The 26,925-nt window shown below is 44.2% G+C and overlaps 1 protein-coding gene across 1 annotated transcript; it reads left to right on the forward strand.

Moving 5' to 3' along the window:
• Nucleotides 1-26,925, forward strand: LOC124048825 (rab11 family-interacting protein 1-like). Its single transcript, XM_046369934.1, has 7 exons — nucleotides 1-483; nucleotides 15,068-15,504; nucleotides 15,610-16,300; nucleotides 17,382-17,837; nucleotides 19,277-20,917; nucleotides 21,839-21,953; nucleotides 26,414-26,925. The coding sequence occupies exons 1-7, from the start codon at nucleotides 134-136 to the stop codon at nucleotides 26,609-26,611; spliced, it is 3,888 nt and encodes a 1,295-aa protein (XP_046225890.1). The 5' UTR covers nucleotides 1-133; the 3' UTR covers nucleotides 26,612-26,925.

Consider the following 26,925-nt stretch of genomic DNA (forward strand, 5'->3'; position numbering starts at 1 on the left):
TTCCTCAACCGTCCATAGGTAAAAGTTTTTCTCTGTCGCACTACACTAACTTGTCTACTTCTATGTAGCGCACCAAAACGTTTCTAGACGTTATTCAGAGGCCCACTCGTCCAAACCTCCGTAGGTCTCAGCCATGTCTCTATCGGACCAGAGCCAACAGTGGTATCCCACCAGCGTACAGGTAACTGTGCTTCAGGCAAGAAGCCTGAGGATAAAGGGAAAAAATGGCACCAACGACGCATACGCCATCATGCAAGTAGCCAAGGATAAATTCGCTACATCGGTGGCAGAAAAGAGTGTGGCACCGGTATGGAAAGAGGAGGCCACGTTCGAGCTGCCGCTCTTCCACAACGGCAACACAGAGAAGTGTACGTTGCATGTCCACGTAATGCACCGGGCTCTCGTGGGATCGGACAAGTTGCTCGGGCACGCAGTCATCAACCTGTTGGAGCTCAGCGAGGTTAAATCCCGCAATAAGACTGAGTGAGTGTTCACGTCTCTGTCCAGTAATAATCACAGCTTTCTATTTCTACATTGCTCAAGAAAGTGTTTGCCGTTAGTAACACAATTCCTTTTTAAATAGATAATCCCTGTAGTTGCGATAGCCTATTTAAGACATTGGAGCACCACAATGTCACTACTCCATTGGCCTTCAATAGGGGTTGTAATTACACAAGAAGAACAGGGACTGCTCCCATATTCCACGTGTGTAATAATCACCCAACTCAACATGCAACAACAATGTTATGTATTAATTATAACAATACAGTATAAGAGCAGGCTATAAGGCCTAAAGTGTTATCCCACATGGTTTTAGTCTGACAATTCACTCAGTAGAGTGCTACAACCAGTTGTTAGAGCCTATGGAATAATACTGATTGTTGCCCTGTTGCTTTTTAGTTCACTCCTCTTGCCTGCCTTCACCTCCCATTGAGTGACTCTGTTTGTTTTGACAGCCTACTGATTTAGCTCATAACAGTGCGGCATGCGAGCAGCACAACACCCCCATTACCAATACCTCACAAATGGCCTGTCTCCTCTGAGTCATTAGTTCATAGCCGTGTTCTCTCCCTTTATGAATATCTGTTAAGGTTGAATATCTCCGAACCATTGGTTTGCAGTACTGACGCCCTAAAAGGGGGGTTTGTTTGACTGTATACTGTATTTTGACTGTATTCATTTATGTTATAAAGAAGGTAATGTTATGTACATCGGTACGTCTCGGGTGTTCATATATTATAATAACAGTCAAAACAATCCCTAATGTATAGTTTTGAAATGTACAATGAGGATTTGAGTCAACAGTAAAAGCCTCGGTCAAACAAAAGCTGAGCCTTGCGGTCGTCTGTTCTGTGACACTCTGTCCTGGAATAAAACACCCAGCTGAAGTCTGGAAGGAAATGAGGAGGGGGCAGGAAGAGTCAACCAGGGGTCTCAGACCTGTGAGGTGTGTGTGGCCATGAGTGCCCTCTTGGAGGTTACAAAAACAAAATGACTACAATGCTGTGACTGCAGCTTCTTATCTTCGGTGAAGCACTCAATGTGAAACAGAAAAGCAATAAAAAAACACACTGACTGCTCACAGAATGACAAATATGATGAATAACTGTATGGGGGGGGGGGCTCTCCTCACTATTACTGCAGCTTTGTTGTTGAGAGGACAGTGTGGGTAAACGTAGGGCAAGGTAGGTAGGGGTGGCAGCTTTCATTGTTGTCCAATGTTATTATTCATTCACAGACACATAGAGCAATACATTTGGGAATCAAACAAAAATGTAAAGCAATGCGGTCAGGCTTGTTCAACATGTCCCTCTAGTCCAGGGCTCTCCGACCCTGTTCCTGGAGAGATACCCTCCTGTAGGTTTTTGCTCCAACCCCAGTTGTAATTAACCTGATTCAGCTTAACATCCAGCTAATTATTAGAATCAGGTGAACTAGATTAGGGTTGAGTCAATTACTGTGAAATGTACATAGAGACATTACACACACAGTAATCTACATCAATTATGGAAACAAGTTTTCTGTTTAGTTAACGCATCTCCCTTGAGGGAGGCCATTGCGTCTAAAAATACTGATCCAGTCTTGAATATTAGTCAGGTTCACACACCCTCCTTCCATGTTACGGAGTGACTGACAACACCCCAAAGACTCATCCTTTCCTTCTACACCTCCCTGCTAGTGTTTGGAATACTGAGCAAGCACGTCAGGGACATTCGTGCCCGCTTGTGGAATCTACTTAGGGGCCACATAGCAGTCACAGCTGTTATACTGTACGCAGTAGCTGAGTAGTAATGTAAACATTTTAAACCGACTCTTTGGCCTTACAGCTGCACTATCACAAGCTGCATTGCCAAAGCAGTAAGGAATGGACACTTACAGTAAGGCCAATTATTATTTCATCCCAATATAGCTCTGTAATTCAATTGATGTTAGACAACAAAGGACAGTTCATTCTTCCCTCTGTGGTGAAAATGTCACGTTGTTTTGAAAGTTTCTCAGTGAACAGGACACACCCAGACAATCCTTGTAGTTGTTCACTGATGGGTGCCTGTGTGGATATCATGTCACACCTCTCAACTAGAGGTCGACCGATTATGATTTTTCAACGCCGATACCGATTGTTGGAGGACCAAAAAAGCCGCTACCGATTATTGGAGGACCAAAAAAGCCGATACCGATTAATCCGCTGATTTGTATTTTATTTTAATTTTTACATTTATTTGTAATAATGACAATTACAACAATACTTATTTTAACTTAATTTAATACATCAATAAAATAAATTTAGCCTCAAGTAAATAATGAAACATGTTCAATTTGGTTTAAATAAAATAATTATGCAAAACCAAATTGTTGAAGAAAGTAAAAGTGCAATATGTGCCATGTAAGAAAGCTAACATTTCAGTTCCTTGCTCAGAACATGAGAATATATGAAAGCTGGTGGTTCCTTTTAACATGAGTCTTCAATATTCCCAGGTAAGAAGTTTTAGGTTGTAGTTATTATAGGACTATTTCTCTATACCATTTGTATTTCATATACCTTTGACTATTGGATGTTCTTATAGGCACTTTAGTATTGCCAGTGTAACAGTATAGCTTCCGTCCCTCTCCTCGCTCGAACCAGCAACACAACAGCCACCATCGAAGCAGCGTTACCCATGCAGAGCAAGGGGAACAACTACTAGAATGCTCAGAGCGAGTGACGTTTGAAACGCTATTAGCGCGCGTTAACTAGCTATCCATTTCACTTCGGTTACACCAGCCTCATCTCGGGAGTTAATAGGCTTGAAGTCATAAACAGCGCAATGCTTGACACACAATGAAGAACTGCTGGAAAAACGCCCGAAAGTGCTGTTTGAATTAATGTTTACGCGCCTGCTTCTGCCTACCACCGCTCAGTCAGATACTTAGATACTTGTATGCTCAGTCAGATTATATGCAACGCTGGACACGCTAGATAATATCTAGTAATATCATCAACCATGTGTAGTTAACTAGTGATTATGATGGTTTTTTATAAGATAAGTTTAATGCTAGCTAGCAACTTACCTTGGCTTACTGCATTCACGTAACAGGCAGTCTCCTTGTGGAGTGCAACGAGAGAGAGGCAGGTCGTTATTGCTGTAAGGTTGCAAGATTGGTGCCCCGAGCTGACAAGGTGAAAATCTGTCGTTCTGCCCCTAAACAAGGCAGTTAACTGACCGTTCCTAGGCTGTCATTGAAAATAAGAATGTGTTCTTAACTGACTTGCCTAGTTTAAATAAAGGTGTTTTTTTTTTTAATTAAAAATTATATATATATTTTTTTGAATCGTCAAATCGGTGCCCAAAAAGACTGATTTCCGATTGTTATGAATACTTGAAATCGTCCCTAATTAATCGGCCATTCCGATTAATCGGTTGACCTCTACTCTCAACGGACCCTTGTGAACAACAACACCCTGCTAGGGAAGGGCCGGGCATTGGAGAAGAACAAGAGGAGAAGTAACTTTACTGAACATCATTGAAAAGGAAGTAAACTGTAGTGGCGTTAGCTGGGTGGAGGGAGTTGACTAAGAACAGAATAGAACAGTAAATGAAAGGGTCATTTAGTATGAAAAGGCCCGGCGTCAGAGTATCATCTCAACGCAGCAGTCTCGCATCCCAGTGTGAAGTACACAACGTGCAGTACTACTGCTACTCATGGGCATGATAGACTAATGGAAAGAGATGGAACACTGTGCGAGTCAGCATTTAGGCTATTGTTCTCTTTCAGCATATACTCTTCCTGTGTAACCCTGAATGGCTGATAAAACAATGCCTTCCTTGACACAAACCGTTCTTATCACAATGTGCAGCTGAGTCTCTCCCCCTCATACACATGCACACACACATTCACTGAGAGAGGGAGAGACATAACTGAAAGCCAGCCTTTTATTCAAAATATGGCCCCTATAATAAGGTTTGCAGATTAAATCTGCACCAAGTGCAGTCACTCTTATAAGGTATCTGTTTATGAACAGCCTTGTCCTTGACATAGTTATGCCACAGAGGAGGTACTCCATGTACCTTCATTGTGATAAAAAGAGCTGAAAACTATGCACAGATAAATGTGCTGCTAAGAACAGGGTTGGAGAGCCCTGCTCTATACCATTGAGTCAATTCCTGTGACATGTACATAGAGAAATGACATTGTTGTATATTACTGTGTGTGTGTGTGTGAAGTTTTCTAGTTCTCTCGTTGAATGACAAACATTTATTTAATAATATTTTTGTACGAGCGAACAGCTGAAAAAACCCTGCCGAAAACCCAAACCAAACAAAAACATCTCAAAATTGAATCATAATATATGCGGGAACTGTTTCAACTGGGAAACATGCAATAATCTTTACTGTTTTTCGTCCTAAATTAAGTAACGTTCTTGGGGGGGGTTATTAATTAGGCCGCAGGCTTATTTATTTCACAACTTCTTGAGAAATTGTACATCTCACTAAGCTGTCTCTAGGTATTTCAGTCCCACACAACATGTGCCCATGTCCTATTTCGCTGCTATACACAGCACCAGGTGATGTGCACTGCACGCACACACTTAAGTCTGGTAAGTGGACACTCTTGAAAGTGGATATTGCTGTGTCTTGTGATGTGTAAGGAGAGTGCTTCTTGGTTAGACTTTTAGAGTAAATCTAGTTTGGTTTTTGCATCTTTCTGATGACCTATGCAAAGATCCATCAGGATTTGCCATCTCCTTATATAGGATCAGACTTCTCATGCCCTATGTAAAGTTCATTCTCCATGATGATAATTGGTTTCATGCTACATGCTTTATCTGAGTAGGAGACAGTCTGGAGACAGGACTGAGGATCTCCACGGCGGATAGTTCCCCCCCCCCCCTCTGTGTGACAGTGATAGGTTCATGTGACGTTGTTGTTATCTCTGACCTTTAGCTAAAATGCCAAACTTCAGCAGAATTTTTGTAATTTTTTTCTCAGACCTGAATTCTTCCCAGAGCTACTTTTATATGCCATCTTCATAGCCTCTCAACTGTTTTTCAATGTCTGGTCAAAGGATGTCCATGGTAACTCGTAAAACCTGATTCATACACCTTATGCATTGTACATAGTCCTATCAACCTTCGTTTTGAGTTCTTCAGGAAATGTCTTAAAACCAGTGAGCCGTGTTCAGGGAGTTTTCTTATTGTGTTCTACTGCTTTCTCAAGGTTGACGATGGTGTATCTGATTTCTGCGGTGGCCAAATCCAGACTTAGCCTCACATTCCAGAATGTTTAACTTGAAAAACAAACCTATTATGTGCTCCCCCTCTCTGGTGGTTGGGACTTGACCGTGGCTTTACCAGCTCCCAAACAGACCGCGTTATGTTTGACTTAAAGCAGATAACTCAGTGTTGCTGTTTACACCTCCTTCCTTCCAGTTCTCACTAGCCCCTGTCAGCTGCAGACAGCTTCTACCTCTCTGTGAAACAGATGCAGTTCTCACTAGCCCCTGTCAGCTGCAGACAGCTTCTACCTCTCTGTGAAACAGATGCAGTTCTCACTAGCCCCTGCCAGCTGCAGACAGCTTCTACCTCTCTGTGAAACAGATGCAGTTCTCACTAGCCCCTGTCAGCTGCAGACAGCTTCTACCTCTCTGTGAAACAGATGCAGTTCTCACTAGCCCCTGTCAGCTGCAGACAGCTTCTACCTCTCTGTGAAACAGATGCAGTTCTCACTAGCCCCTGTCAGCTGCAGACAGCTTCTACCTCTCTGTGAAACAGATGCAGTTCTCACTAGCCCCTGTCAGCTGCAGACAGCTTCTACCTCTCTGTGAAACAGATGCAGTTCTCACTAGCCCCTGCCAGCTGCAGACAGCTTCTACCTCTCTGTGAAACAGATGCAGTTCTCACTAGCCCCTGCCAGCTGCAGACAGCTTCTACCTCTCTGTGAAACAGATGCAGTTCTCACTAGCCCCTGTCAGCTGCAGACAGCTTCTACCTCTCTGTGAAACAGATGCAGTTCTCACTAGCCCCTGCCAGCTGCAGACAGCTTCTACCTCTCTGTGAAACAGATGCAGTTCTCACTAGCCCCTGTCAGCTGCAGACAGCTTCTACCTCTCTGTGAAACAGATGCAGTTCTCACTAGCCCCTGCCAGCTGCAGACAGCTTCTACCTCTCTGTGAAACAGATGCAGTTCTCACTAGCCCCTGCCAGCTGCAGACAGCTTCTACCTCTCTGTGAAACAGATGCAGTTCTCACTAGCCCCTGCCAGCTGCAGACAGCTTCTACCTCTCTGTGAAACAGATGCAGTTCTCACTAGCCCCTGCCAGCTGCAGACAGCTTCTACCTCTCTGTGAAACAGATGCAGTTCTCACTAGCCCCTGCCAGCTGCAGACAGCTTCTACCTCTCTGTGAAACAGATGCAGTTCTCACTAGCCCCTGCCAGCTGCAGACAGCTTCTACCTCTCTGTGAAACAGATGCAGTTCTCACTAGCCCCTGCCAGCTGCAGACAGCTTCTACCTCTCTGTGAAACAGATGCAGTTCTCACTAGCCCCTGCCAGCTGCAGACAGCTTCTACCTCTCTGTGAAACAGATGCAGTTCTCACTAGCCCCTGTCAGCTGCAGACAGCTTCTACCTCTCTGTGAAACAGATGCAGTTCATTCATTTTTTTAATTTTCTAAAGGACTAGCGGATTGCCTTTTGAAAAATGACATGTTTTATTTAAAGAGCAGTTTCAAACATTGGCACGGTATCTAGACATTGACACAGCACAAATATCCCTCTGGTAATGATTTCTTACTCTTAACTCTAAACTGTGTTTGTACAGTATCAGTCAGAAGTTCAGACACACCTACTTATTCCAGGGTTAATCTTTATTTGGACTACATTCTACATCTCCAAAATAATGAAATAAGACATGGAATTATGTAGTAGCCAAAAAGTGTTAAACAAATCTAAATATATAAGAGATTCTTCAAAGTAGCCTCCGTTTGCCTCTGACAGCTTTGCGCACATGGCATTCACTCAACCAGCTTCATGAGGTAGTTATTTCAAGTGCAGTCGCAAAAACCATCAAGCGCTATGATAATACTGGCTCTCATGAGGACCGTCACAGGAAAGGAAGATCCAGAGTTACCTCTGCTGCAGAGAATAAGTTAATTCAATTTACCAGCCTCAGAAATTGCAGCCCAAATAAATGCTTCAAGTAACACACATCTCAACATCAACTGTTCAGAGGAGACTGTGTGAATCAAACCTTCATGGTCAAATTGCTGCACCAAAAAAAAAAAACTACTAAAGGACACCAATAAGAAGAAGAGACTTTCTTGGGCCATGAAACACGAGCAATGGACATTAGACCAATGGCAATGTGTCCTTTGGTCTGATGAGTCCAAATGAGAGAATTATGGTTCCAACCGCTGTGACGTTGAGATGCAGAGTAGGTGAACGGATGATCTCCTCATGTGTGGTTCCCACCGTGAAACATGGAGGAGGTGTGAGGTTGCTTTTCTGGTGACACTGTCTGTGATTTATTTAGAATTCAAGGCATACTTAACCAGCATTCTGCAGGGATACACCATCCCATCTGGTTTGCACTTAGTGGGACTATCAAATGTTTTTCAACAGGACATTGCCCCAACACACCTCTGGGCTGTGTAAGGGCTATTTGACCAAGAAGGAGAGTGATGGAGTGCTGCATCAGATGACCTGGCCTCCACAATCACCCGACCTCAACCCAATGGAGATGGTTTGGGATGAGTTGGACCGCAGAGTGAAGGAAAAGTAGCCAACAAGTGCTCAGCATATGTTGGAACTCCTTCAAGACTGTTGAAAAAGCATTCCAGGTGAAGCTGGTTGAGAGAATGCCAAGAGTGTGCAAAGCTGTCATCAAGGCAAAGGGTGGCCACTTTGAAGAATATAAAATATATTTTGATTTAACACTTGTTATGCTTTCTACATGACTCCATGTGTTATTTAATAGTGTTTATCTTCACTATTATTCTACAATGTAGAAAATAGTAAAAATAAAGGAAAAACCCTTGAAAGAGTTTGTGTCCACACTTTTGACTGGTACTGTATATACCTGCTTCCCCATCAATTTTGTGAAGGGGGAACATGGACCTGAGAAATCAGCCTCAAATCCCATCTGTGTGTTACTGATCTGACACATGTACAGAAGTAGGGTACATGTACAATGGGGACCATAAACTGTTGAATAGTAATGCCTCATTTTGCATAGTGTATTATAACATTTAGTACGTTTACATGCACACTAATAATTCAATATTAAACTGATTATGGCAGTAGGCTGAGCATGGCAGTAGGCTGAGCATGGCATTTGTCATGTAAACACAATCTTTGGAATTATTAGTAAACACCTTGGTGTATTTGATCTGCGCATGTGCAAGCGTCCCTCTTTCATGAGTTTGGTAAAACTGAAAGTATGGGTCTCAGAAATAGTTTTCACTTACAAACGTTATATATCCCAACTCGGAATCAAATAGGCATCACAAAAGTAACATGGTTGCAGTAATAGAATGTTTATTTTGATTGGTGATTTTCTGCATTTACCAAAGTCCCAGCAGGTAACCTGATTTCAGATGTGTCCATGTAAACAGGATTATTAGGGAAATAGTTATTCTTTCAAAGCATGTAAACATTTAAATTGAACTACTATATTAACCTGATTTATTCCTAATGGTCATATTATTGTGTGCATGTAACTGTACTAATTACTAATGCATGATTTCCATGAGGATATGGAAAAGCGACATTGCAGCACATTTTTCGGTGCATATTTTTCCTCCGCTCTTTTTATCACAATGAAGGTACCTCCTCTGTGGCATAACTATGTCAAGGACAAGGCTGTTCATAAACAGATACTTTATAAGAGTGACTGCACCAAACACAGATTTAATCTGCAAACCTTATTATAGGGGCCATATTTTGAATAAAAGGCTGGCTTTCAGTTATGTCTCTCTCTCAGTGAATGTGTGTGTGCATGTGTATGAGGGGGAGAGACTCAGCTGCACATTGTGATAAGAACGGTTTGTGTCAAGGAAGGCATTGTTTTATCAGCCATTCAGGGTTACACAGGAAGAGTATGTGCTGAAAGAGCCATTAGAATAATAATAACCTAAATGCTGACTCACACAGTGTTCCATCTCTTTCTATTAGTCTATCATGCCTGTGAGCAGCAGTAGTACTGCACGTTGTGTACTTGATGCCGGGCCTTTTCATAATAAATGACCCTTTCATTGACTGTTGTATCCTGTTCTTAGTCAACTCCCTCCACCCAGCTAACGCCACTACAGTTAAGTGTTGTAACTTCCTATTTACTGACTTTAAGTTACTTCTCCTCTTCTTCTTCTCGTTGAATGCATTCAATTGTACAACTGACTAGGTATCCCCCTTTCCCTTTCTCCAATGCCCGGCCCTTCCCTAGCAGGGTGTTGTTCACAATGACTAGGTATCCCCCTTTCCCTTTCTCCAATGCCCGGCCCTTCCCTAGCAGAGTGTTGTTCACAATGACTAGGTATCCCCCTTTCCCTTTCTCCAATGCCCGGCCCTTCCCTAGCAGGGTGTTGTTCACAAGGGTCTGTTGAGAGGTGTGATGTGACGTCCAGGCATCCGTGAACAACTACAAGGATTGTCTGGGTCTGTCCTGTTCACTGAGAAACTTTTAAAACAACTTGACATTTTCACCACAGAGAGAAGAATGAACTGTCCTTTGTTGTCTGACATCAATTGAATTACAGAGCTATATTGGGATGAAATAATAATTGGCCTTACTGTAAGTGTCCATTCCTTACTGCTTTGGCAATGCAGCTTGTGGTAGTGCAGCTGTAAGGCCAGAGTTGGTTTAGAATGTTTGTTTACATAACTACTCAGCTACTGCGTACAGTATAACAGCTGTGACTGCTATGTGGCCCCTAAGTAGATTCCACAAGCGGGCATGAATGTCCCTGACGTGCTTGCTCAGTATTCCAAACACTAGCAGGGAGGTGTAGAAGGAAAGGATGAGTCTTTGGGGTGTTGTCAGTCACATGGAAGGAGGGTGTCTGAACCTGACTATTATTCAAGACTGGATCAGTATTTTTAGACGCAATGGCCTCCCTCAAGGGAGATGCGTTAACTAAACAGAAAACTTGTTTACACACACGGTAATCTACATCAATTATGGAATGTCTCTATGTACATTCCACAGTAATTGACTCAATGGAATGGAGGGACAGGTTGAACAAGCCTGACCACATTGACCTTTTTTAAAAGTTATTTTGTACATAATGTTGCTGCTACTGTCTCTTATGATCGAAAATAACTTCTGGACATCAGAACAGCGATTACTTACTTCGAACTGGACAAATATTTTTTTACTTACCTAGTCCGACGCAAAGGATATACTGCTTTGTCGGGAATGGGCCCAAATCCCTGTCATTTGTGTTAAATGACAGAAAAAAAGGTTACAGAGGTCTAAACCTCCACTACCATCTGTTCTATTGGCCAACATGCAATCATTGGAAAACAAAATGAATGATATACGATCAAGACTATCCTACCAATGGGACATTAAAAACTGTAATATCTTATGTTTCACCAAGTCGTGGCTGAACGCCGACACGGATAATATAGAACTGGCGGGATTTTTCATGCATCTGCAGAACAGAGAAACTACGTCTGGTACGACAAGGGGCAGGGGTGTGTGTGTGTCTATTTGTCAATAACAGCTGGTGCGCAATGTCTACATTTGAAATAATTCTCAAGGTATTGCTTGACTAAGGTAGTGTGATCTACAGTTTATCATAAAGTACTCTGTCTACCAAGAGATTTCTCATCTATATTATTCGTAGCCCGTCTATCACCACAAACCGATGCTGGCACTAAGACCGCACTCCAGCTGTATAAGGCCATAAGCAAACAAGATATAATGCTCATCCAGAAGCAGTGCTCCTAGTGGCCAGGGACTTTAGTGCAGGCAAACAAATCTGTTTTACTTCATTTCTACCAGCATGTCACAGAGGGAAAAAAACTCTAGACCACCTTTACTCCACACACACAAACGCATACAAGGATCTCCCTCGCCCTCTATTTGATTCATCCATTGGCATTGAGGAGTATACCACCTCAGTCATCGGCTTCATCAACATGTGCTTCGACGACGTCGTCCCCACAGTACATATCCCAACCAGAAGCCATGGATTACAGGCCACATTCGCATCGAGCAAAATGCTAGAGCTGCCGCTTTCAAGTAGCGGGACACTAATCTGGACGCTTATAAGAAATCCCGCTACGGACTCAGGCGACCCATCAAACAGGCAAAGCATCAATACAGGATTAAGATTGAGTCCTACCTACACCGGCTCTGACGCTCGTCGAATGTGGCAGGGCTTGAACTCTATTACGGACTACAAAGGGAGACCCAGCCGCAAGCTGCCTGGTGACGCGTGCCTCGATGAGCCAAATGCCTTTTTATGCTCACTTCGAGGCAAGCAACATTGAAGCATGCATGAGAGCACCAGCTGTTCCAGACGACTGTGTGATAACGCTCTCAGTTGCTGATGTGAGCAAGACCTTTAAACAGATCAACATTTCCAAAGCTGCGGGGCCAGACGGATTACCAGGACGTGTATTCAAAGCATGCGCCGACCAACTGGCAAGTGTTTACAATTACATTTTCAACCTCTCCATGACCGAGTCTGTAATACCTACATGTTTCAAAAAGACCACCATAGTCCCTGTGCCCAAGGAAGCAAAGGTAACCTGCCTAAATGATTACCGCCCCATAGTACTCATGTTGGTAGCCATGAAGTGCTTTGAAAGGCTGGTCATAGCTCACATCAACAGCATCATCCCGGAAACCCTAGACCCACTCAAATTCACATGCCACCCCAACAGATCCACAGATGACACAATCTCAATCGCACCCCACACTGCCCTTTCCCACCTGTACAAAAGAAACACCTATGTGAGAAAGCTGTTAATTGACTACAGCTCAGCATTCAACACCATAGTGCTCACGAAGCTAAGGACCCTGGGACTAAACACCTCTCTCTGCAACTGGACCCTGGACTTCCTGACAGGGCGGCCCCAGGTGGTAAGGTTAGGAAACAACACGTCTTCCACGCCGATCCTCAACATTGGGGCCCCTCAGGGGTGCGTGCTTAGTCCCCTCCTGTACTCCCTGTTCACCCACGACTGCGTGGCCATACACGACTCCAACACCATCGTTAAGTTTGCAGATGACACAACAGTGGTAGACCTGATTACCGACAACTATGAGACAGCCTATATGGAGAAGATCAGTGTGGTGGCAGGACAACAACCTCTCCCTCAATGTGAGAAAGACTAAGGATATGATCGTGGACTACAGGAAAAGGTGTGCCGAACAGACAGTCGAGAGTTTTAAGTTCCTTGGTATCCACATCACCAATGAACTTTCATGGTCCACCAAGACAGTCTTGAAGAGGGCACGACAACACCTTTTCCCCTCAGAAGACTGAAAAGATTTGGCATGGGTCCCCAGATCCTCAAAAAGTTCAACAGCTGCACCATCGAGGATCCTGACCGGTTGCATCACCGCCTGGTATGGCAACTGCTCGGCCTCTGACGTAAAGCGGTACAAAGGGTAGTGTGTACGGCCCAGTACATCACTGGGGCCAAGCCTCCTACCACCAAGGACCTATATACTAGGCGGTGTCAGAGGAAAGCCCAGAAACTGACTCCAGTCACCCAAGTCATAGACTGTTCTCTCTGCTACCGCATGTGAAGTGGTAATCCTAGCGCCAAGTCTAGGACCAAAAGCTCCTTAACAGCTTCTACCCCCAAGCCATAAAACTGCTGAACAGTTCATCAAATGGCCTCCCAGACTATTTACATTGACCCCCCCCCTGTTTGTTTTTACACTGCCGCTATTTATTATGTATGCATAGTCACTTTACCCCCACCTACATGTACAAATTACCCTGACTAACCTGTACCCCCGCACGTTGGCTCGGCACCGGTACTCGCTGCATATAACCTTGTTATTGTTATTTTATTATTTTTTTAGTTTATTTAGTAAATATTTTCTTAACTTTATTTCTTGAACTGCATTGTTGGTTAAGAGCTTGTAAGAAAGCATTTCACGGTAAGGTTTACACCTGTTGTATTCGGTGCATGTGACAAAGTTGGATTTGTTTTACGTTGTTGTACAATTCCCAAATGTATTGCTCTATTTTTCTGTGAATGAATAATAACATTGGACAACAATGAAAGCTGCCACCCCTACCTACCTTGCCCTATGTTTACCCACACTGTCCTCTCAACAACAAAGCTGCAGTAATAGTGAGGAGAGGCTCTCTCCCCCCCATACAGTTATTCATCATATTTGTCATTCTGTGAGCAGTAAGTGTGTTTTTTTAAATTGCTTTTCTGTTTCACATTGAGTGCTTCACCGAAGATAAGAAGCTGCAGTCACAGCATTGTGTTAATTTTGTTTTTGTAACCTCCAAGAGGGCACTCATGGCCACACACACCTCACAGGTCTGAGACTCCTGGTTGACTCTTCCTGCCCCCCTCCTCACTCACTTCCTTCCAGACTTCAGCTGGGTTGTTGAGGAACAGGCGACCTCGGGCCTCATGGGTTTTGCTTGACAGACTTTTAATGCTGACTCAGCTCTGCATTGCTCAGTTCTAAACTATAAATGAATGGTTGTGTTGACTGTTATTCCATTATATGAACAGCTGAAACATACAGATGTATGAACAGTACCTTCTTTGTAACTGAATACATACAACAGTGATTTCTTGAGGGTCATTGAACCAATCAGCATGGATGACAAGAAATGACTTGATGCAGTTCTTACGATGTGAGCCTTTCTTTTGTACTCTGACCTTCTTTTTCCCAGAAGGCATCTTCTACACAAGTGAAACAGACTAGGTGTAGAGGAACTTGTTTTGTGATATTCTGATTATATTTAATATACTGCATTCATCAAAAAAAAGTGCCTGGGGATTTTGTAAGTGATTCATTAAATATGAACCTAAATTGAGTGTAATCGTATCAGACTCTAACTATATTTTACCTGCATCGCCTGTAGCTATGATCACTCATAGAACCCTCCAATGTAAAGTCAATTAATTCAGTTCAGAAATTCACATTGCAAAATTATTTCACTCCCGCAACCCGGTCCCCCGGGGGAAAATACAGCCTTGAATAAAGCCATGCTATGGGTGACAGCTTTCTTTATTTGTGATAGCTAACAACATGTGGACACTATATATTTTTTTACAACTGGAGGTGAGGCCCAGGGACTAATGAACACATGACACTTATTTGATCATCAGCCTTCCTCTGCTTATGCATCAGTCTGCTAAGTGTGCGTTATCTGGAAAGAGTGCTGAATGCCTACATATTTCTAGTTATTTCTGAGTGCCCTGACAAGTTATTGGAGGAGCTCAGTAGACCTCTAAACAAATAAAACATTACCATGGTTCTTTCTTTCACTGCCTCACATTCATAGACCTTGTTCTTGAGCCATCTCTCCGATAAGAACGGCATGTGTTTCGTACCAATGCAATGAAACTATTTGATAAACAATAGACTTTCTCTCAACAGATGGCATAAGCTGTTGGATAAGGCAGGCAAGCCAGACAAAGACAGGGGAGAGGTGCTGGTGGACGTCCAGTTTATGAAGAACAATCTGACAGCCAGCATGTTCGACCTCTCTGCTACAGACAAGCCGCGCTCCCGCCTGGGCAAGTTCAAGGACAAGGTTCGAGGGAAGAAGAAGGAGGGTCTGTCGGACTCGGCGTCTGCCGTGGTGCCGTCCTTCACCCAGGTTCTGACGGACAGCGAGGGAGAGGGGGAAGGGGAGGGAGGTGCAGACAAAGAAGATAAAAAGAAGAAAAACAAGCTGAAGTCTCTGTTTTCCCCCAAGTCTAATCTGCAGCGTCACGGACTGTCTCAATCCATGTCTGTCCTGGGCCCTCTGCCGGAGAAGGACTCCTCACTGAGTGGCAGCCCCTCAGGCCTCAACGAGGACTCCTCTGAAGGTGAGCATCATCACAGACTGGCCTTCCATTTTAAATATAGCAATCTATTAGAAAACTTGTTAAACTGTGTTTACAAATCCCCCCCCCCTTCTTTCTCATCCACAGGTAAAAATAAATTCAAGTTTCTGACCCATAAGCGCACAGGCAGTTCCGACAGTAAGGCTTCTCAGGGCTCCCTGTCTCTAGGGCGCTCTAAGATCCATGCCCCACTTGCAGAGCAGAGTAACCTGTGCATCAACGGCAGCCACTTGTACACAGAACATCCCCATCCCCGGAGCGCACGCACCGGCTCCACCTTCAGCCTTGCCAGCTCAGGCCACGGTTCCATGGAAGACCTACGCAGAGCCCAGGGCCGTAAGAGCTCCAGCACCTCCATGGACTCTCTCACGGCCCTGAAGCAGCCCTCACCCTGGGCAGAGGGGGAGAGCAGCAGGGCAGAGGAGGATGAGGAGGAAGAAAGAGTTAAGATGGATGAGATGAAGAGAAAGGATGATCAGGAGAGAAAGAAGTTAGAGGAAGAGAGGATGAGGAAGGAGGAAAAAGAGAAAAGGAGGATTGGGAAGGAGGTAGAAAGACTTAGGTTTGAGGAGGAAGAGAAAACAAGGAAGGAGGAGCAGGAAAACAGAAAGAGGATGGAGGAGGAGGAAAAGATTAGGGTTGAGGAGGAAAGTAGAATGCTGGAAGAGAGGAAGAGGAGACTGAAGGAGGAGGGAGAGGAGAGGGTAAAGAAGAAAGAACAGGAAATGATTAGGTTACAGGAGGAACAAGAGCGGTGGGAAGAAGAGGAAAGGATCAGGCGAGAAGAGCATGAAAGAATGAAGAGGGAGGATAGACTGAGGAAGGAGGACAAGGAAAATGAGGGAGGACGAGGAAAGATTGAAGAGGGAGAAAGAGGAGAGGATTAAGGAGGAGGAAGAAAGGATTAGGAGAGAACAAGAGGAAGATATGCAAAGAAGGGAGGAACAGCAGAGGAAGATGAGGGAGGAGGAAGAAAGAGTGAAGAGAGAGCAGGATAGGCTGAGAGAGGAGGAGAGAAGAGTGAGGGAGGAGGAAGAAAGAGTGAGGAAGGCCGAGGAGGAAGATGGGCTGAGAGCGGAAATGGGGATAAAGAGGACGGAGGAGGAAAGTATTAAGAGGGAAGAGGAGGATAGGCTGAGAAAGGAGGAAGAGGAGAGTAAGATCAGGAAGCAGAAAGAGAGGATAAGGATATTAGAGGAGGAGATGTTTAGGAAGGATGAGGAGCAGAGGAAGATCAGGGAGGAGGAAGAGAGGATAAGGAGTTTAGAGGAGGAGATGTTGAGAAAGGAGGAAGAGGAGAGGACGATTAGGGAGGAGGAAGAGAGGATAAGGAGATTTGAAGAGGAGATGTTGAGGAAGGATGAAGAGGAGAGGAAGATTAGGGAGGAGGAAGAGAGGATAAGGAGATTTGAGGAGGAGATGTTGAGAAAGGAGGAAGAGGAGAGGACGATTAGGGAGGAGGAAGAGAGGATAAGGAGATTTGAGGAGGAGATGTTGAGGAAGGATGAAGAGGAGAGGAAGATTAGGGAGGAGGAAGAGAGGATAAGGAGATTTGAGGAGGAGATGTTGAGGAAGGATGAAGATGAAAGGAAGATTAGGGAGGAGGAAGAGAGGATAAGGAGATTTGAGGAGGAGATGTTGAGGAAGGATGAAGAGGAGAGGAAGATTAGGGAGGAGGAAGAGAGGATAAGGAGATTTGAGGAGGAGAGGCTGAGGAAGGAGGAAGAGGAGAGGAAGATCAGGGAGGAGGAAGAGAGGATAAGGAAATTTGAGGAGGAGATGTTGAGGAAGGATGAAGAGGAGAGGAAGATTAGGGAGGAGGAAGAGAGGATAAGGAGATTTGAGGAGGAGAGGCTGAGGAAGGAGGAAGAGGAGAGGAAGATCAGGGAGGAGGAAGAGAGGATAAGGAAATTTGAGGAGGAGATGTTGAGGAAGGAGGAAGCAGAAACAATGAGGCTTGAAGAAGAAAGGGGCAATGAACAGGAGAGGAGTGATAAGGAGCAGAAAGAAAGATTTAGGGTAGAGGAAGAAAATATCAAAACAGAGGAGTTGAGACAGGAAGAGAAAAGGAGAAATGCACAGATGGAGGAAGAGCAAAGGCGTGAGGAGGCGAGGGCACCGTTGGAGGAAGTTGAGAAGCAGATGGAGCAGTATAGCGAGGCAAAGGTCACCGTGTGCAATAATCCTTTTGAGGAAGTCTCTCCCACCAGTTCATTTGATGACAGCTCTTCAAATAATCTGTTTGAGGAGAACCCTATGACCACTACTGGACCCATCAGCTGCCGGATAAATAAAGTATCAGCAGTCAAGCCAAGGTCAGTCACATACACACACTGTCTCAGTTCCCTTTGCCAGATTTCCATTAGCCCTTGGGTGCCATAAATTATGGATGCACTATTTATTTAGTCTCCAAAAGCAGCAGGGGGAAAATACCCAAGTGTCTTCTGGAACCCCCTAAGATCTCTCCTTTCATCCACACACACTAACTTTCCCTCTCTCAAATCCTCAGATTCTCTGATTCAGATATCCCATTTCATCTTCTAACAAAACAATATCAATAATGCTAACATTGTCTTTCCTCTGGGTGGCACAAGTCAGATTTATGTGGAAAACCTACCAACTTGTCTGAGACTTTTATACCACCAGTTAATCAAGGGAGGCAACAAGCCCAATGTATGGACATGGCACGGTGTGGCGGATTGCAGAGACTCGGCTGGATAGAATTGGGTTGGTTTTATTGGATCCTTACTGCTTTGGTAGAAAATTGAGATTTGATCAGAACCTGTTGCCTTATCAAATACTTTGTTACAGGGTGACGCTCTGTAGAGAATATTAAGTTCATCTCCGTGTGTTGGAGTCATGGCCGTTTGGTGTTAAGCGAGATGTCCTGGTATCTGTTGGCCTGCGGTGTATGACACTACTCTCACATGCGCATCTCATTAAAGCACAATCCCCTGAAGTGCTATGACACCGTCATGAAAATTGCAGTGCAGTGGAAAATGTGGTTGTGCGTGTTCGCGTTGGAAACCTTTGGCTCAGCTAGGATTGGCTGCTCCTCCCATGAATCACACCTTGCTATACCGTTTCTACAGATGTCATATGAAAAGTGTTACAAGTGAGACACAAAGCATTAGGTGATTGCTCAAGTTTTTAACTAGGGCGTTGATGTTGAATGACTCATGAGAGTATGTATGCTGATGAGGATGAAACCAACCAACAGGATGATTTGACTTGGTGTATTCAAGCAAGGCTGTTTGGTCATGTGAACAGTTCACGGTTCAGAGGCTAGAAAGATTATTTATCTTTTTTATTTCTCCTTTTGGTGTATTGTTTCATTCATGTTTGGTTATTTTAAATCTACATGTAAAACCTTTCCGTGCCTTAGTGTGTTTGTGTTACTAACCTAAACATTATAACTAACCTTCATGTCCCTCTCATAATAAAATGAAATCCCACCCTTTCTCCCATGTTCTTGTCTGGTGAGTTATGAGCAACTAATAACAACTTTGTTATATAACACCTCTGTAGTTTGTAGTTTACATTGACTACCTCTCTGCTAACTGGGATGTTTGTGTTTGGATTCCAGCAAGACTTTCATAGCATTTCATCATTTAGCTTTAGAAACAAATTCTATGTTCTTTAAAAAAGTTTTGAAGGTTTTTCCATTTTCAATGTTTGGTAGTTAGACCTTGTCATCAGCAACAACAACAAAAAATCTCACTGCACCCTCCCCTTCCTAACCCTGCTCTTCCAGACCCTCTTCATGGGGGAACCCTTCAAAGCCTGCTATATCTTCCAACCCCTTCTTATCGTCCTCGTCTCCTGAACTGGAGAGTTCTATGGACTCCCCCAGAGGCGCAAGGGAAAATAGAGACGCTATTGACCCGTCTGCTAATCTGATGGAGAAGAAAGACCCTGCCCCTGTGGCTCCCATCAATCAGCCCTGGGCTCGTAAGGACAACTGGTCTAGTAAATCTCATTGTGCCACACCTACCCTCGCTAAAACAAAGCCAACAAAACCGCCCCCTCCCCTCAGATGTCAATCTTCCACGGCATTGGTGGGAAGTGGGGATGACCAGGGGAGTGTTAGTGGTAAGGACCATTCCAGTGTCAGACAGGAAAAGGGCCCTGCTCCACTGCCTCCAGACAACCAGCGATGGGCTCATAAGGACAACTGGCCCAGTAAGTCCAACCCTGGTTCTGCCACTCCTACCCTCACCCAAAAAACGCCAACAAAACCGCAGCCTCCTCCAAGACGCCACTCTGCCACGTCATTGGTGGGAAGCGAACATGACCTGCACTTAAATGAGAGTGTTAGTCAGGATGATTCCGGTGTCAGGAGGGACAAGCGTCCTGCTCCACTGCCTCCTGACAGACCAAACCAGGCTCCAAGCCAGATACAGAGGGACCAGAGTATGGCCAGTGTGAATCGAGGACATAAGGACAGAGTGGATGCCTCCATGTCCAAAGTTTCTCAACGTGTGGTACAGATGATCACGCCACTGAGATCTTCCTCCACAGCTCCAACAGAGCACATCAGTGGAGGCCAGAGCTCTACCCACCATGGGAACCAAGCAGAGGAACCCCTGCCATCAGCCACTGGGGGGTTGGTGGTTGCAAAACACAATAAAGGTCCAGCACCCTCCAGGCCCCAGCACCTTCCAGGGAAGACAATGCCAACACCAACAGTTGATGTGTTAGATGAGCAATCAAATACTGAGGAACATGACTCTTCGGTTGAGTTTGGTCCAAATAATCCCTTTGCAGAAGACTGCAGAATGGAGAAGTCCTCTGGATGTGGTGTAGAACAGAGTCTAACTGGTGAGCGCCAGGGGAGCCCGGACTCTCACAATCAACAGAGTTGTACCTCCACAGATGCAGATCTAGGTCCGTTTCAGAAGCGTGTGGTTGGGGACACAACTGAGCTTCCAACGCCAGATGCTCTGCCAGCCGAGGATGTCTCCTGTCCCACCAAAAGCACATCAGCGAAGCGGGCCCGTGCTCCCTTGCCTCCAGTGAAGACAACATCCACCTTTAGAGAGGAGGGAGCTGGTAAACAGAGTTCTGGAAAACTACAAAGCCCAGGGGCTCCCACTTCGAGTAAGCTTTCCTCAGGTAACTGGGTAAAAAAGCAGAATGGCGGGGTGGGTGTGGCACTACCATGTGTTACACTTGCCCAGCCCCCATGTTTCCCCTCACCTGCCCCCTCCTCCATACCCCACCCCGAGCCCCTGAAGGGATCAGGGGGCAGGAGAGACTGCCCTCCCCAGACAACAAGCTCTGTCCCTGGCCAGAAGACCCTGCTTCATGCTGGAGCTCTGCCCTCCATTACAGAGCAGAACAGTGGAGAGGAGGCAGGAGGGAGAGGGGACAGGTCTGCCTCAAGCACACGCAGGTGAGAGAGATCTCAGCCTTTTCCTGTAGCGTGCAGCAGCTATGTGCTGTCCACCAAACCTCTCCTGTAGAATGTACTGTAGTTAGAATTACTAAACCTCCCCAATCGAAGAACCAGAACACTTCATGAAAGTGACCCTTTATAAAACTCTTCTACTCTCTTATCAAATGTTTAGCTGCACTTTCCTGAATTAAATCACTAACTTATGACTAGGTTGTATTTGCAATACTTTCAAAAATTGTGCAAAGGAAATCATAGCTGGTACTCCTTTAAAAATGATTATACTATAATTATTATGGAGTTCAACATAAAGCAAAAGGAACATAGCTCCCCAGAGCAATTAGCAGTATATTATGTCATCAAAGAGCACTTAGCTACTAATTACTGCAGATGTAATTTATTTTCTGCTAGTTGTTTAATTGTGATGTCATTCACACAATGCCCTCAGACAGTATGAATCACGTTTATAGAAATGCCAGCCTCTGTAGCTTTCATTGCTTTTTGTCATGTTATTCTTCCTGTAGAATCTGACAAATCTCAGTGGAGCCTGTAAAATGCCATTGCTCAGACTGTGCGTACACTGGGTCCTCTGCAGTCTAACCTTATCTAAGAGAGAAAGAACCGATACTCTTGTCATTGTGTCATATATGGTGGGAATGAGTACATTGTGAAGACGAACCCTGCTCGGATTTCTTGTCATGTCGAACTGATGAAACAAATCGTTTCCCACTGTTGGCAGCAAGCTTCAACTCTTTGTTTTCTTCTTCTTCTGTCCTATGAGACATATAATAATCAGACCTGCTTTTTGAGAAAAGGGCATTTATTCGGATATCCCCCACATCCACATGCTGCATCCTCTAATAACAATACTTTTCAGAAAAGTTTGAGTCTCTCTTACTCTCACTGTCTATCTCGATTCAGGCCACACCCAGTAAAGCCCTTGAGTTCCCTGGAAAACCAGCCAGCTTCCAACATCCATGAGGGACAGGCTGGCAAATCTACAGGGATCCTCGGTGGCCTTCAAGAGAAGATAAAGGTACGTTAAAGGAATATACATTCAGGTCCATAATTATTGGCACCCTTGATAAAGATAAAAATAAATAATACAAATACTGAGCTGTATTTTATACTAATACGGTTGCTCAGAGAAAGATTTTGTTTAACAAAATAATTGTCACCTATTTTCAATACTTTAGCACCCTCCCCTTGCGAGGATAATGAGGCTTTTTCTAAAATAATTTATGAGATTGGAGAACACGTTTGGGTGGGATCTTAGACCATTCCTCAATACAGAACCTTTCCAGATCCTTGATATCCTTTGTCTGTGCTTGGACTGCCCTCTTCAATTCAAACCACAGGTTTTCAATGGGTTCACAGTCCGGAGACTGAGATGGCCATTGAAAAATGTTGATTGTATAGTCAATTAACCATTTCTTTGTCGATTTTGATCAGTGCTTGAGCTTGTCTTGCTGGAAGATCTACTTGTGGCCAGGTTTTTTGGCTAAAATGTCCTAGTACTGTGTAAAGTTCACGATGCCGTTGACCTTAACAAGGGCCCCAGGACCAGTAGAAGCAACATTATAGATCCATCACCATATATTGCTGTAGGTATGAAGTACTTTTCTGCATACAGTGTATGCTTCAGTCATCTGACCACTAACTTGTGACTGGGTTGTAATTTGCAATACTTTTACTTTGTGCAAAGGAAATCATAGCTGGTACTATATTAATTATTATATAATTATTATATTATTATTGAGTTTAACATAAAGGAACAGTATATTATGTCATCAAAGAGCACTTAGCTACTAAGTAATTAATGCAGATGTAATTTTTCTCTGCTAGTTGTTTAATTGTGATGTCATTCAGACAATGCCCTCAGCCAGTATGAATCACGTCTACAGAAATGCCCGCTTTTGTAGTTTTCATTGTTTTTTTTGTGCCTGGGCTGGAACAATACATTATGGCCTTTCTCTTGCATTTCAAAGATGATGGTCCAAAAATATGCATTTGTGTTATATTCTCCTACATTAGGCAGTTAGATTTGGGTATCTCATTTTAGGTGAAAATTGAAAAAAAGAGTCCGATCCTTAAGAGCTTTTAATAGGCTTTCTAACAGGCCTTTAGCCAATTTTAGCATGGTGATTTATTTGTATTTTTAATGATTTCATGTCAGTTGACAACTCAGCCAAATGTAAACTAAAAACTAGACGTTGAACTGATTATCTATGTAGGATATTACATTATGTTAGCCAGTGTAAAGGACGTCACGCCGCTTCCTTAGCAACTACGACTTCCTCCTGATTCGTCTCACACGGGCTCAATCCCAAAACCACGTGACCTCCCTCCTGAAGCGTCTTACCAGTCGACGGCACATGAAAGGGGAGGAGACCGGTTAAAGAATACTTTTTAAGCCTTGAGACAATTCAGACATGGCATGTGTATGTGTGCCATTCAGAGGGGGAATGGGCAAGACAAAAGATCTACAGTTGAAGTCGGAAGTTTACATACACCTTAGCCAAATACATTTAAACTCAGTTTTTCCACAATTCCTGACATTTAATCCTCGTAAAAATTCCCTGTCTTAGGTCAGTTAGGATCACCACTTTATTTTAAAAATGTGAAATGTCAGAATAATAGTAGAGTGATTTTATTTCAGCTTTTATTTCTTTCATCACATTCCCAGTGGGTCAGAAGTTTACATACACTCAATTCGTATTTGGTAGCATTGCCTTTACATTGTTTAACTTGGGTCAAATGTGTCAGGTAGCCTTCCACAAGCTTCCCACAATAAGTTGGGTGAATTCTGGCCCCTTCCTCCTGACAGAGCTGGTGTAACTGGGTCAGGTTTGCCTCCAACCTAAATGTATGTAAACTTACGACTTCCACTGTAGATATGTATAGGGGTAAGGTGATTAGGCATCAGAATATATGATAAATAGAGTAGCGGTACAACCAATTATGGTTGTATGTATGTGTATTGAGTCAGTATAAATGTGACTGCATGTTATGTGTGTGTTGTAGTTTCAGTGTGCATAGAGACAACAACAGAAATACAAGGGTCAACTCAGTCAGTGTAGCCACTCTGTTAGCTATTTAGCAGTCTTATGGCTTGGGGATAGAATCTGTTCAGGAGCCTTTTGGTGTCAGACTTGATGCACCGGTACCGCTTTCTGTGCGAAAGCAGAGAGAACAGTCTATGGGTGGCTGGTGTTTCACACCACCTGATATAGAGGTCCTCAGGGAGATTGGCCCCAGTGATGTACTGGGTTGTCGGCACCAACCTCTGAAGCACCATGCGACCAAGGGTGGTGCTGTTGCCATACCAAGCAATGATGCAGCCAGTTAAATGCCTAGTACAATAAAGGTTAAATAACAAACATATTTTAAAAAGTCCAGATGCTCTCAATGGTGCAGCTGTAGAACCTTTTGAGGATTTGAGGGCCCATGCCAAACCTTTTCAACCTCCTGAGGGGGAAGAGGCGCTGTCACGCCTTCACAACTTTACGTGTGTGAGTGGACTTTTTAAGTCCTTAGTGATTTAGACACCGAGGAACTTGTAGCTCCTGGCCCGCTTCCCTTCAGCCCCGTGGATGTGTATGGGGGTGGCCCGTTTCCTGTAGTCCACGATCAGCTCCTTGGTCTTACTGACGTTGAGGGACAGGCTGTTTTCCCAGCACCACATTGTCATGTTGTCAGCAAACTTGATGATGGTGTTGAAGTTGTGTGGGTCCACGCAGTCATGGGTGAACAGGGAGTACAGGAGGGGACTAAGCACACACCCCTGTGGAGCCCCCGTGTTGAGGGTGAGCATGGCGGAGGTGATGTTGCCGAACCTCACCAGCTGGGGTTGGCTCGTCAGGATGTCCAGGATCCAGTTGCAGAGGGAGTTGTTCAGTCCCAGGGTCCTAAGCTTGGAGGGAACAAGGGTGTTGTTGTATGCTGAGTCAATAAACAGCTTTCTCACATAACTTTACAACTACTTTGCAAGGTTAGGGGAAGGGGAAGCTAACATGCTAAGTAGTTGCAAAGTAGCTAAAAAGTAGTTGCAAAGTTACTAATTAGCTTAAATGCTAAAGTTGTCCATGATGAGATTTGAACAATGTTAGATGTTCGCGTTATACACTTGACCAGCCACCTTACTTTCATTTTTGCCTTAAGCAACCTGTCTTATGTAACCGTACCAATTGTAACATATACTAATTTCAGTGTCCCGGATTTACACTTACTATGGTACATCTAGTCCGAGACCAGGCTGCTAAGACGTCTGTCCCCAAAACAGTTTATGGACTTGGGCTCATGTATAACGCATTTAATAAACTTGAGTGTAGCCTATGTCTTGCAAGATCACATAGGCCTAATGATTTAATTAGTATTTACATAACAGACCTGAATATAACAGCGTAGTTGTAGGCCTATATTACTGTTACACCAAAAACACCTGTCATTTTTTTACTTTTAGGGTTCTGGCTGAAGTCACTCTTTTTTTCCCTCATGCAGCCAAAACTCTACTGAGCACGCAACTTGGCAGGATGTATAGCCAGTCTATGCTAGCTGTGCCATTCGAAATCCTGTTTCAAGTCCAGGCTCTGTCAAAGCCGGCTGTGACCGGAGACCCATGGGGCGGTCTACAATTGGCCCAGCGTTGTCCGGGTTAGGGGATGGTTTGGCCGGCAGAGATGGTCTTGTCCCATCGCACCGACTCTTGTGGCGGGCTGGGCACGATGCACGCTGACACGGTCACCAGGTGTACGGTGTTTCCCCTGACACATTAGTGCGGCTGGCTTACGGGTTAAGCGGGCATTGTGTCAAGAAGCAGTGCGGCTTGGCTGGGTTGTTTCGGAACAACAACGGCTCTTGACCTTCGCCTCTCCCGAGTCCCATCGTTGCAACTCCTGCACGGACAAGACCGTAACTACCAATTGGGGAGAAAAAGGACAAAAAAATAAAATGAGAATAATTTATTGAGACAATGTGTGGGCATAGGCAGACGTTGCAATTGGAGGATGCGTTATTCTATATTCTAGAATGCATCTGTTAGTCATTTCTCAATCAAAGTCGTCATTTAAAAAAACATGCATTTCCGCACCTAAAGGAAGGGCACTACACCCCTCTGTATGTGTACTGAATAATCAGACCCCATTGTGTCTAAGAAAAAAGGTGCTATCTAGAACCTAAAAGGCTTCTTCGGCTGTCCACATAGGAGAACCCTTTGACAAACCCTTTTTGGTTCCTTTGACAGACATCATCAGTGCCCAGGGAGCAGTTGTTGTTGGGGGTTAACTGCCTTCCTCAGGGGTAGAATGGAAGATTTTCCACCTTGCCAGCTTGGGGATTCAAACCAGTGACTTTTTAGTTACTGGCCCAACGCTCTTAACCACTAGGCTACCTGCCGCCAGACATTATAGATAATTCATGGCATATAGTATCCTTAGAGAAGTCTATGGAAAAATATAAATGGCACTGAATGATTGTATTGCCTCCCTTTCCTTCTAGGTCAAAGACACAGGGGTCAAAGGTCCCTACTCCCAGCTGACCCAGGAAGAGCTGATCTCCCTGGTGCTAAAGCAGCAGGAGCAGCTTTCCAAAAGGGACGATAAGATTAAGGAGCTGGAGCAGTACATTGACAACCTGCTGGTGCGCATCATCGAGGAGCAACCCAGTATCCTGATGACCATGAACTCACTCAAATGAGTGTTCCTAATCATTCAGAGCAGGGCTTTACTAAAATGTGCATCTTCCTCAATGCACATGTATTGGGCTGGTTGAATATTTCAGTCTGAATTCACCTGACACCCATGTACAGTATACCATACCAAGCACTGGCTTTCTGTTTCTACTGAACAGGTGCACTTTTGTTCATTACATTTTGATTGTTGACTATTTGATTGCTCATTACATTTTGACTGAATGATTTTCTAACTTTATGGTGTGTAAAGACCGTATAAGAACAACAAAGCACAAGTTTAAATAGGCCCGTGGGAAGTTGCCTTATGTTTTTGACAGTT

Source organism: Oncorhynchus gorbuscha, linkage group LG11 (assembly GCF_021184085.1).
Source record: "Oncorhynchus gorbuscha isolate QuinsamMale2020 ecotype Even-year linkage group LG11, OgorEven_v1.0, whole genome shotgun sequence".
NCBI lineage: Eukaryota > Metazoa > Chordata > Actinopteri > Salmoniformes > Salmonidae > Oncorhynchus > Oncorhynchus gorbuscha.

Excerpts from the sequence above, each read along its gene's own strand:
- LOC124048825 (XM_046369934.1), top strand. The coding sequence starts at position 134 with ATGTCTCTATCGGACCAGAGCCAACAGTGGTATCCCACCAGCGTACAG. Across the intron at positions 484-15,067 it reads AAATCCCGCAATAAGACTGA|ATGGCATAAGCTGTTGGATA; the intron begins GTGAGTGTTCAC and ends TTCTCTCAACAG. Across the intron at positions 21,954-26,413 it reads GCCTTCAAGAGAAGATAAAG|GTCAAAGACACAGGGGTCAA; the intron begins GTACGTTAAAGG and ends CTTTCCTTCTAG.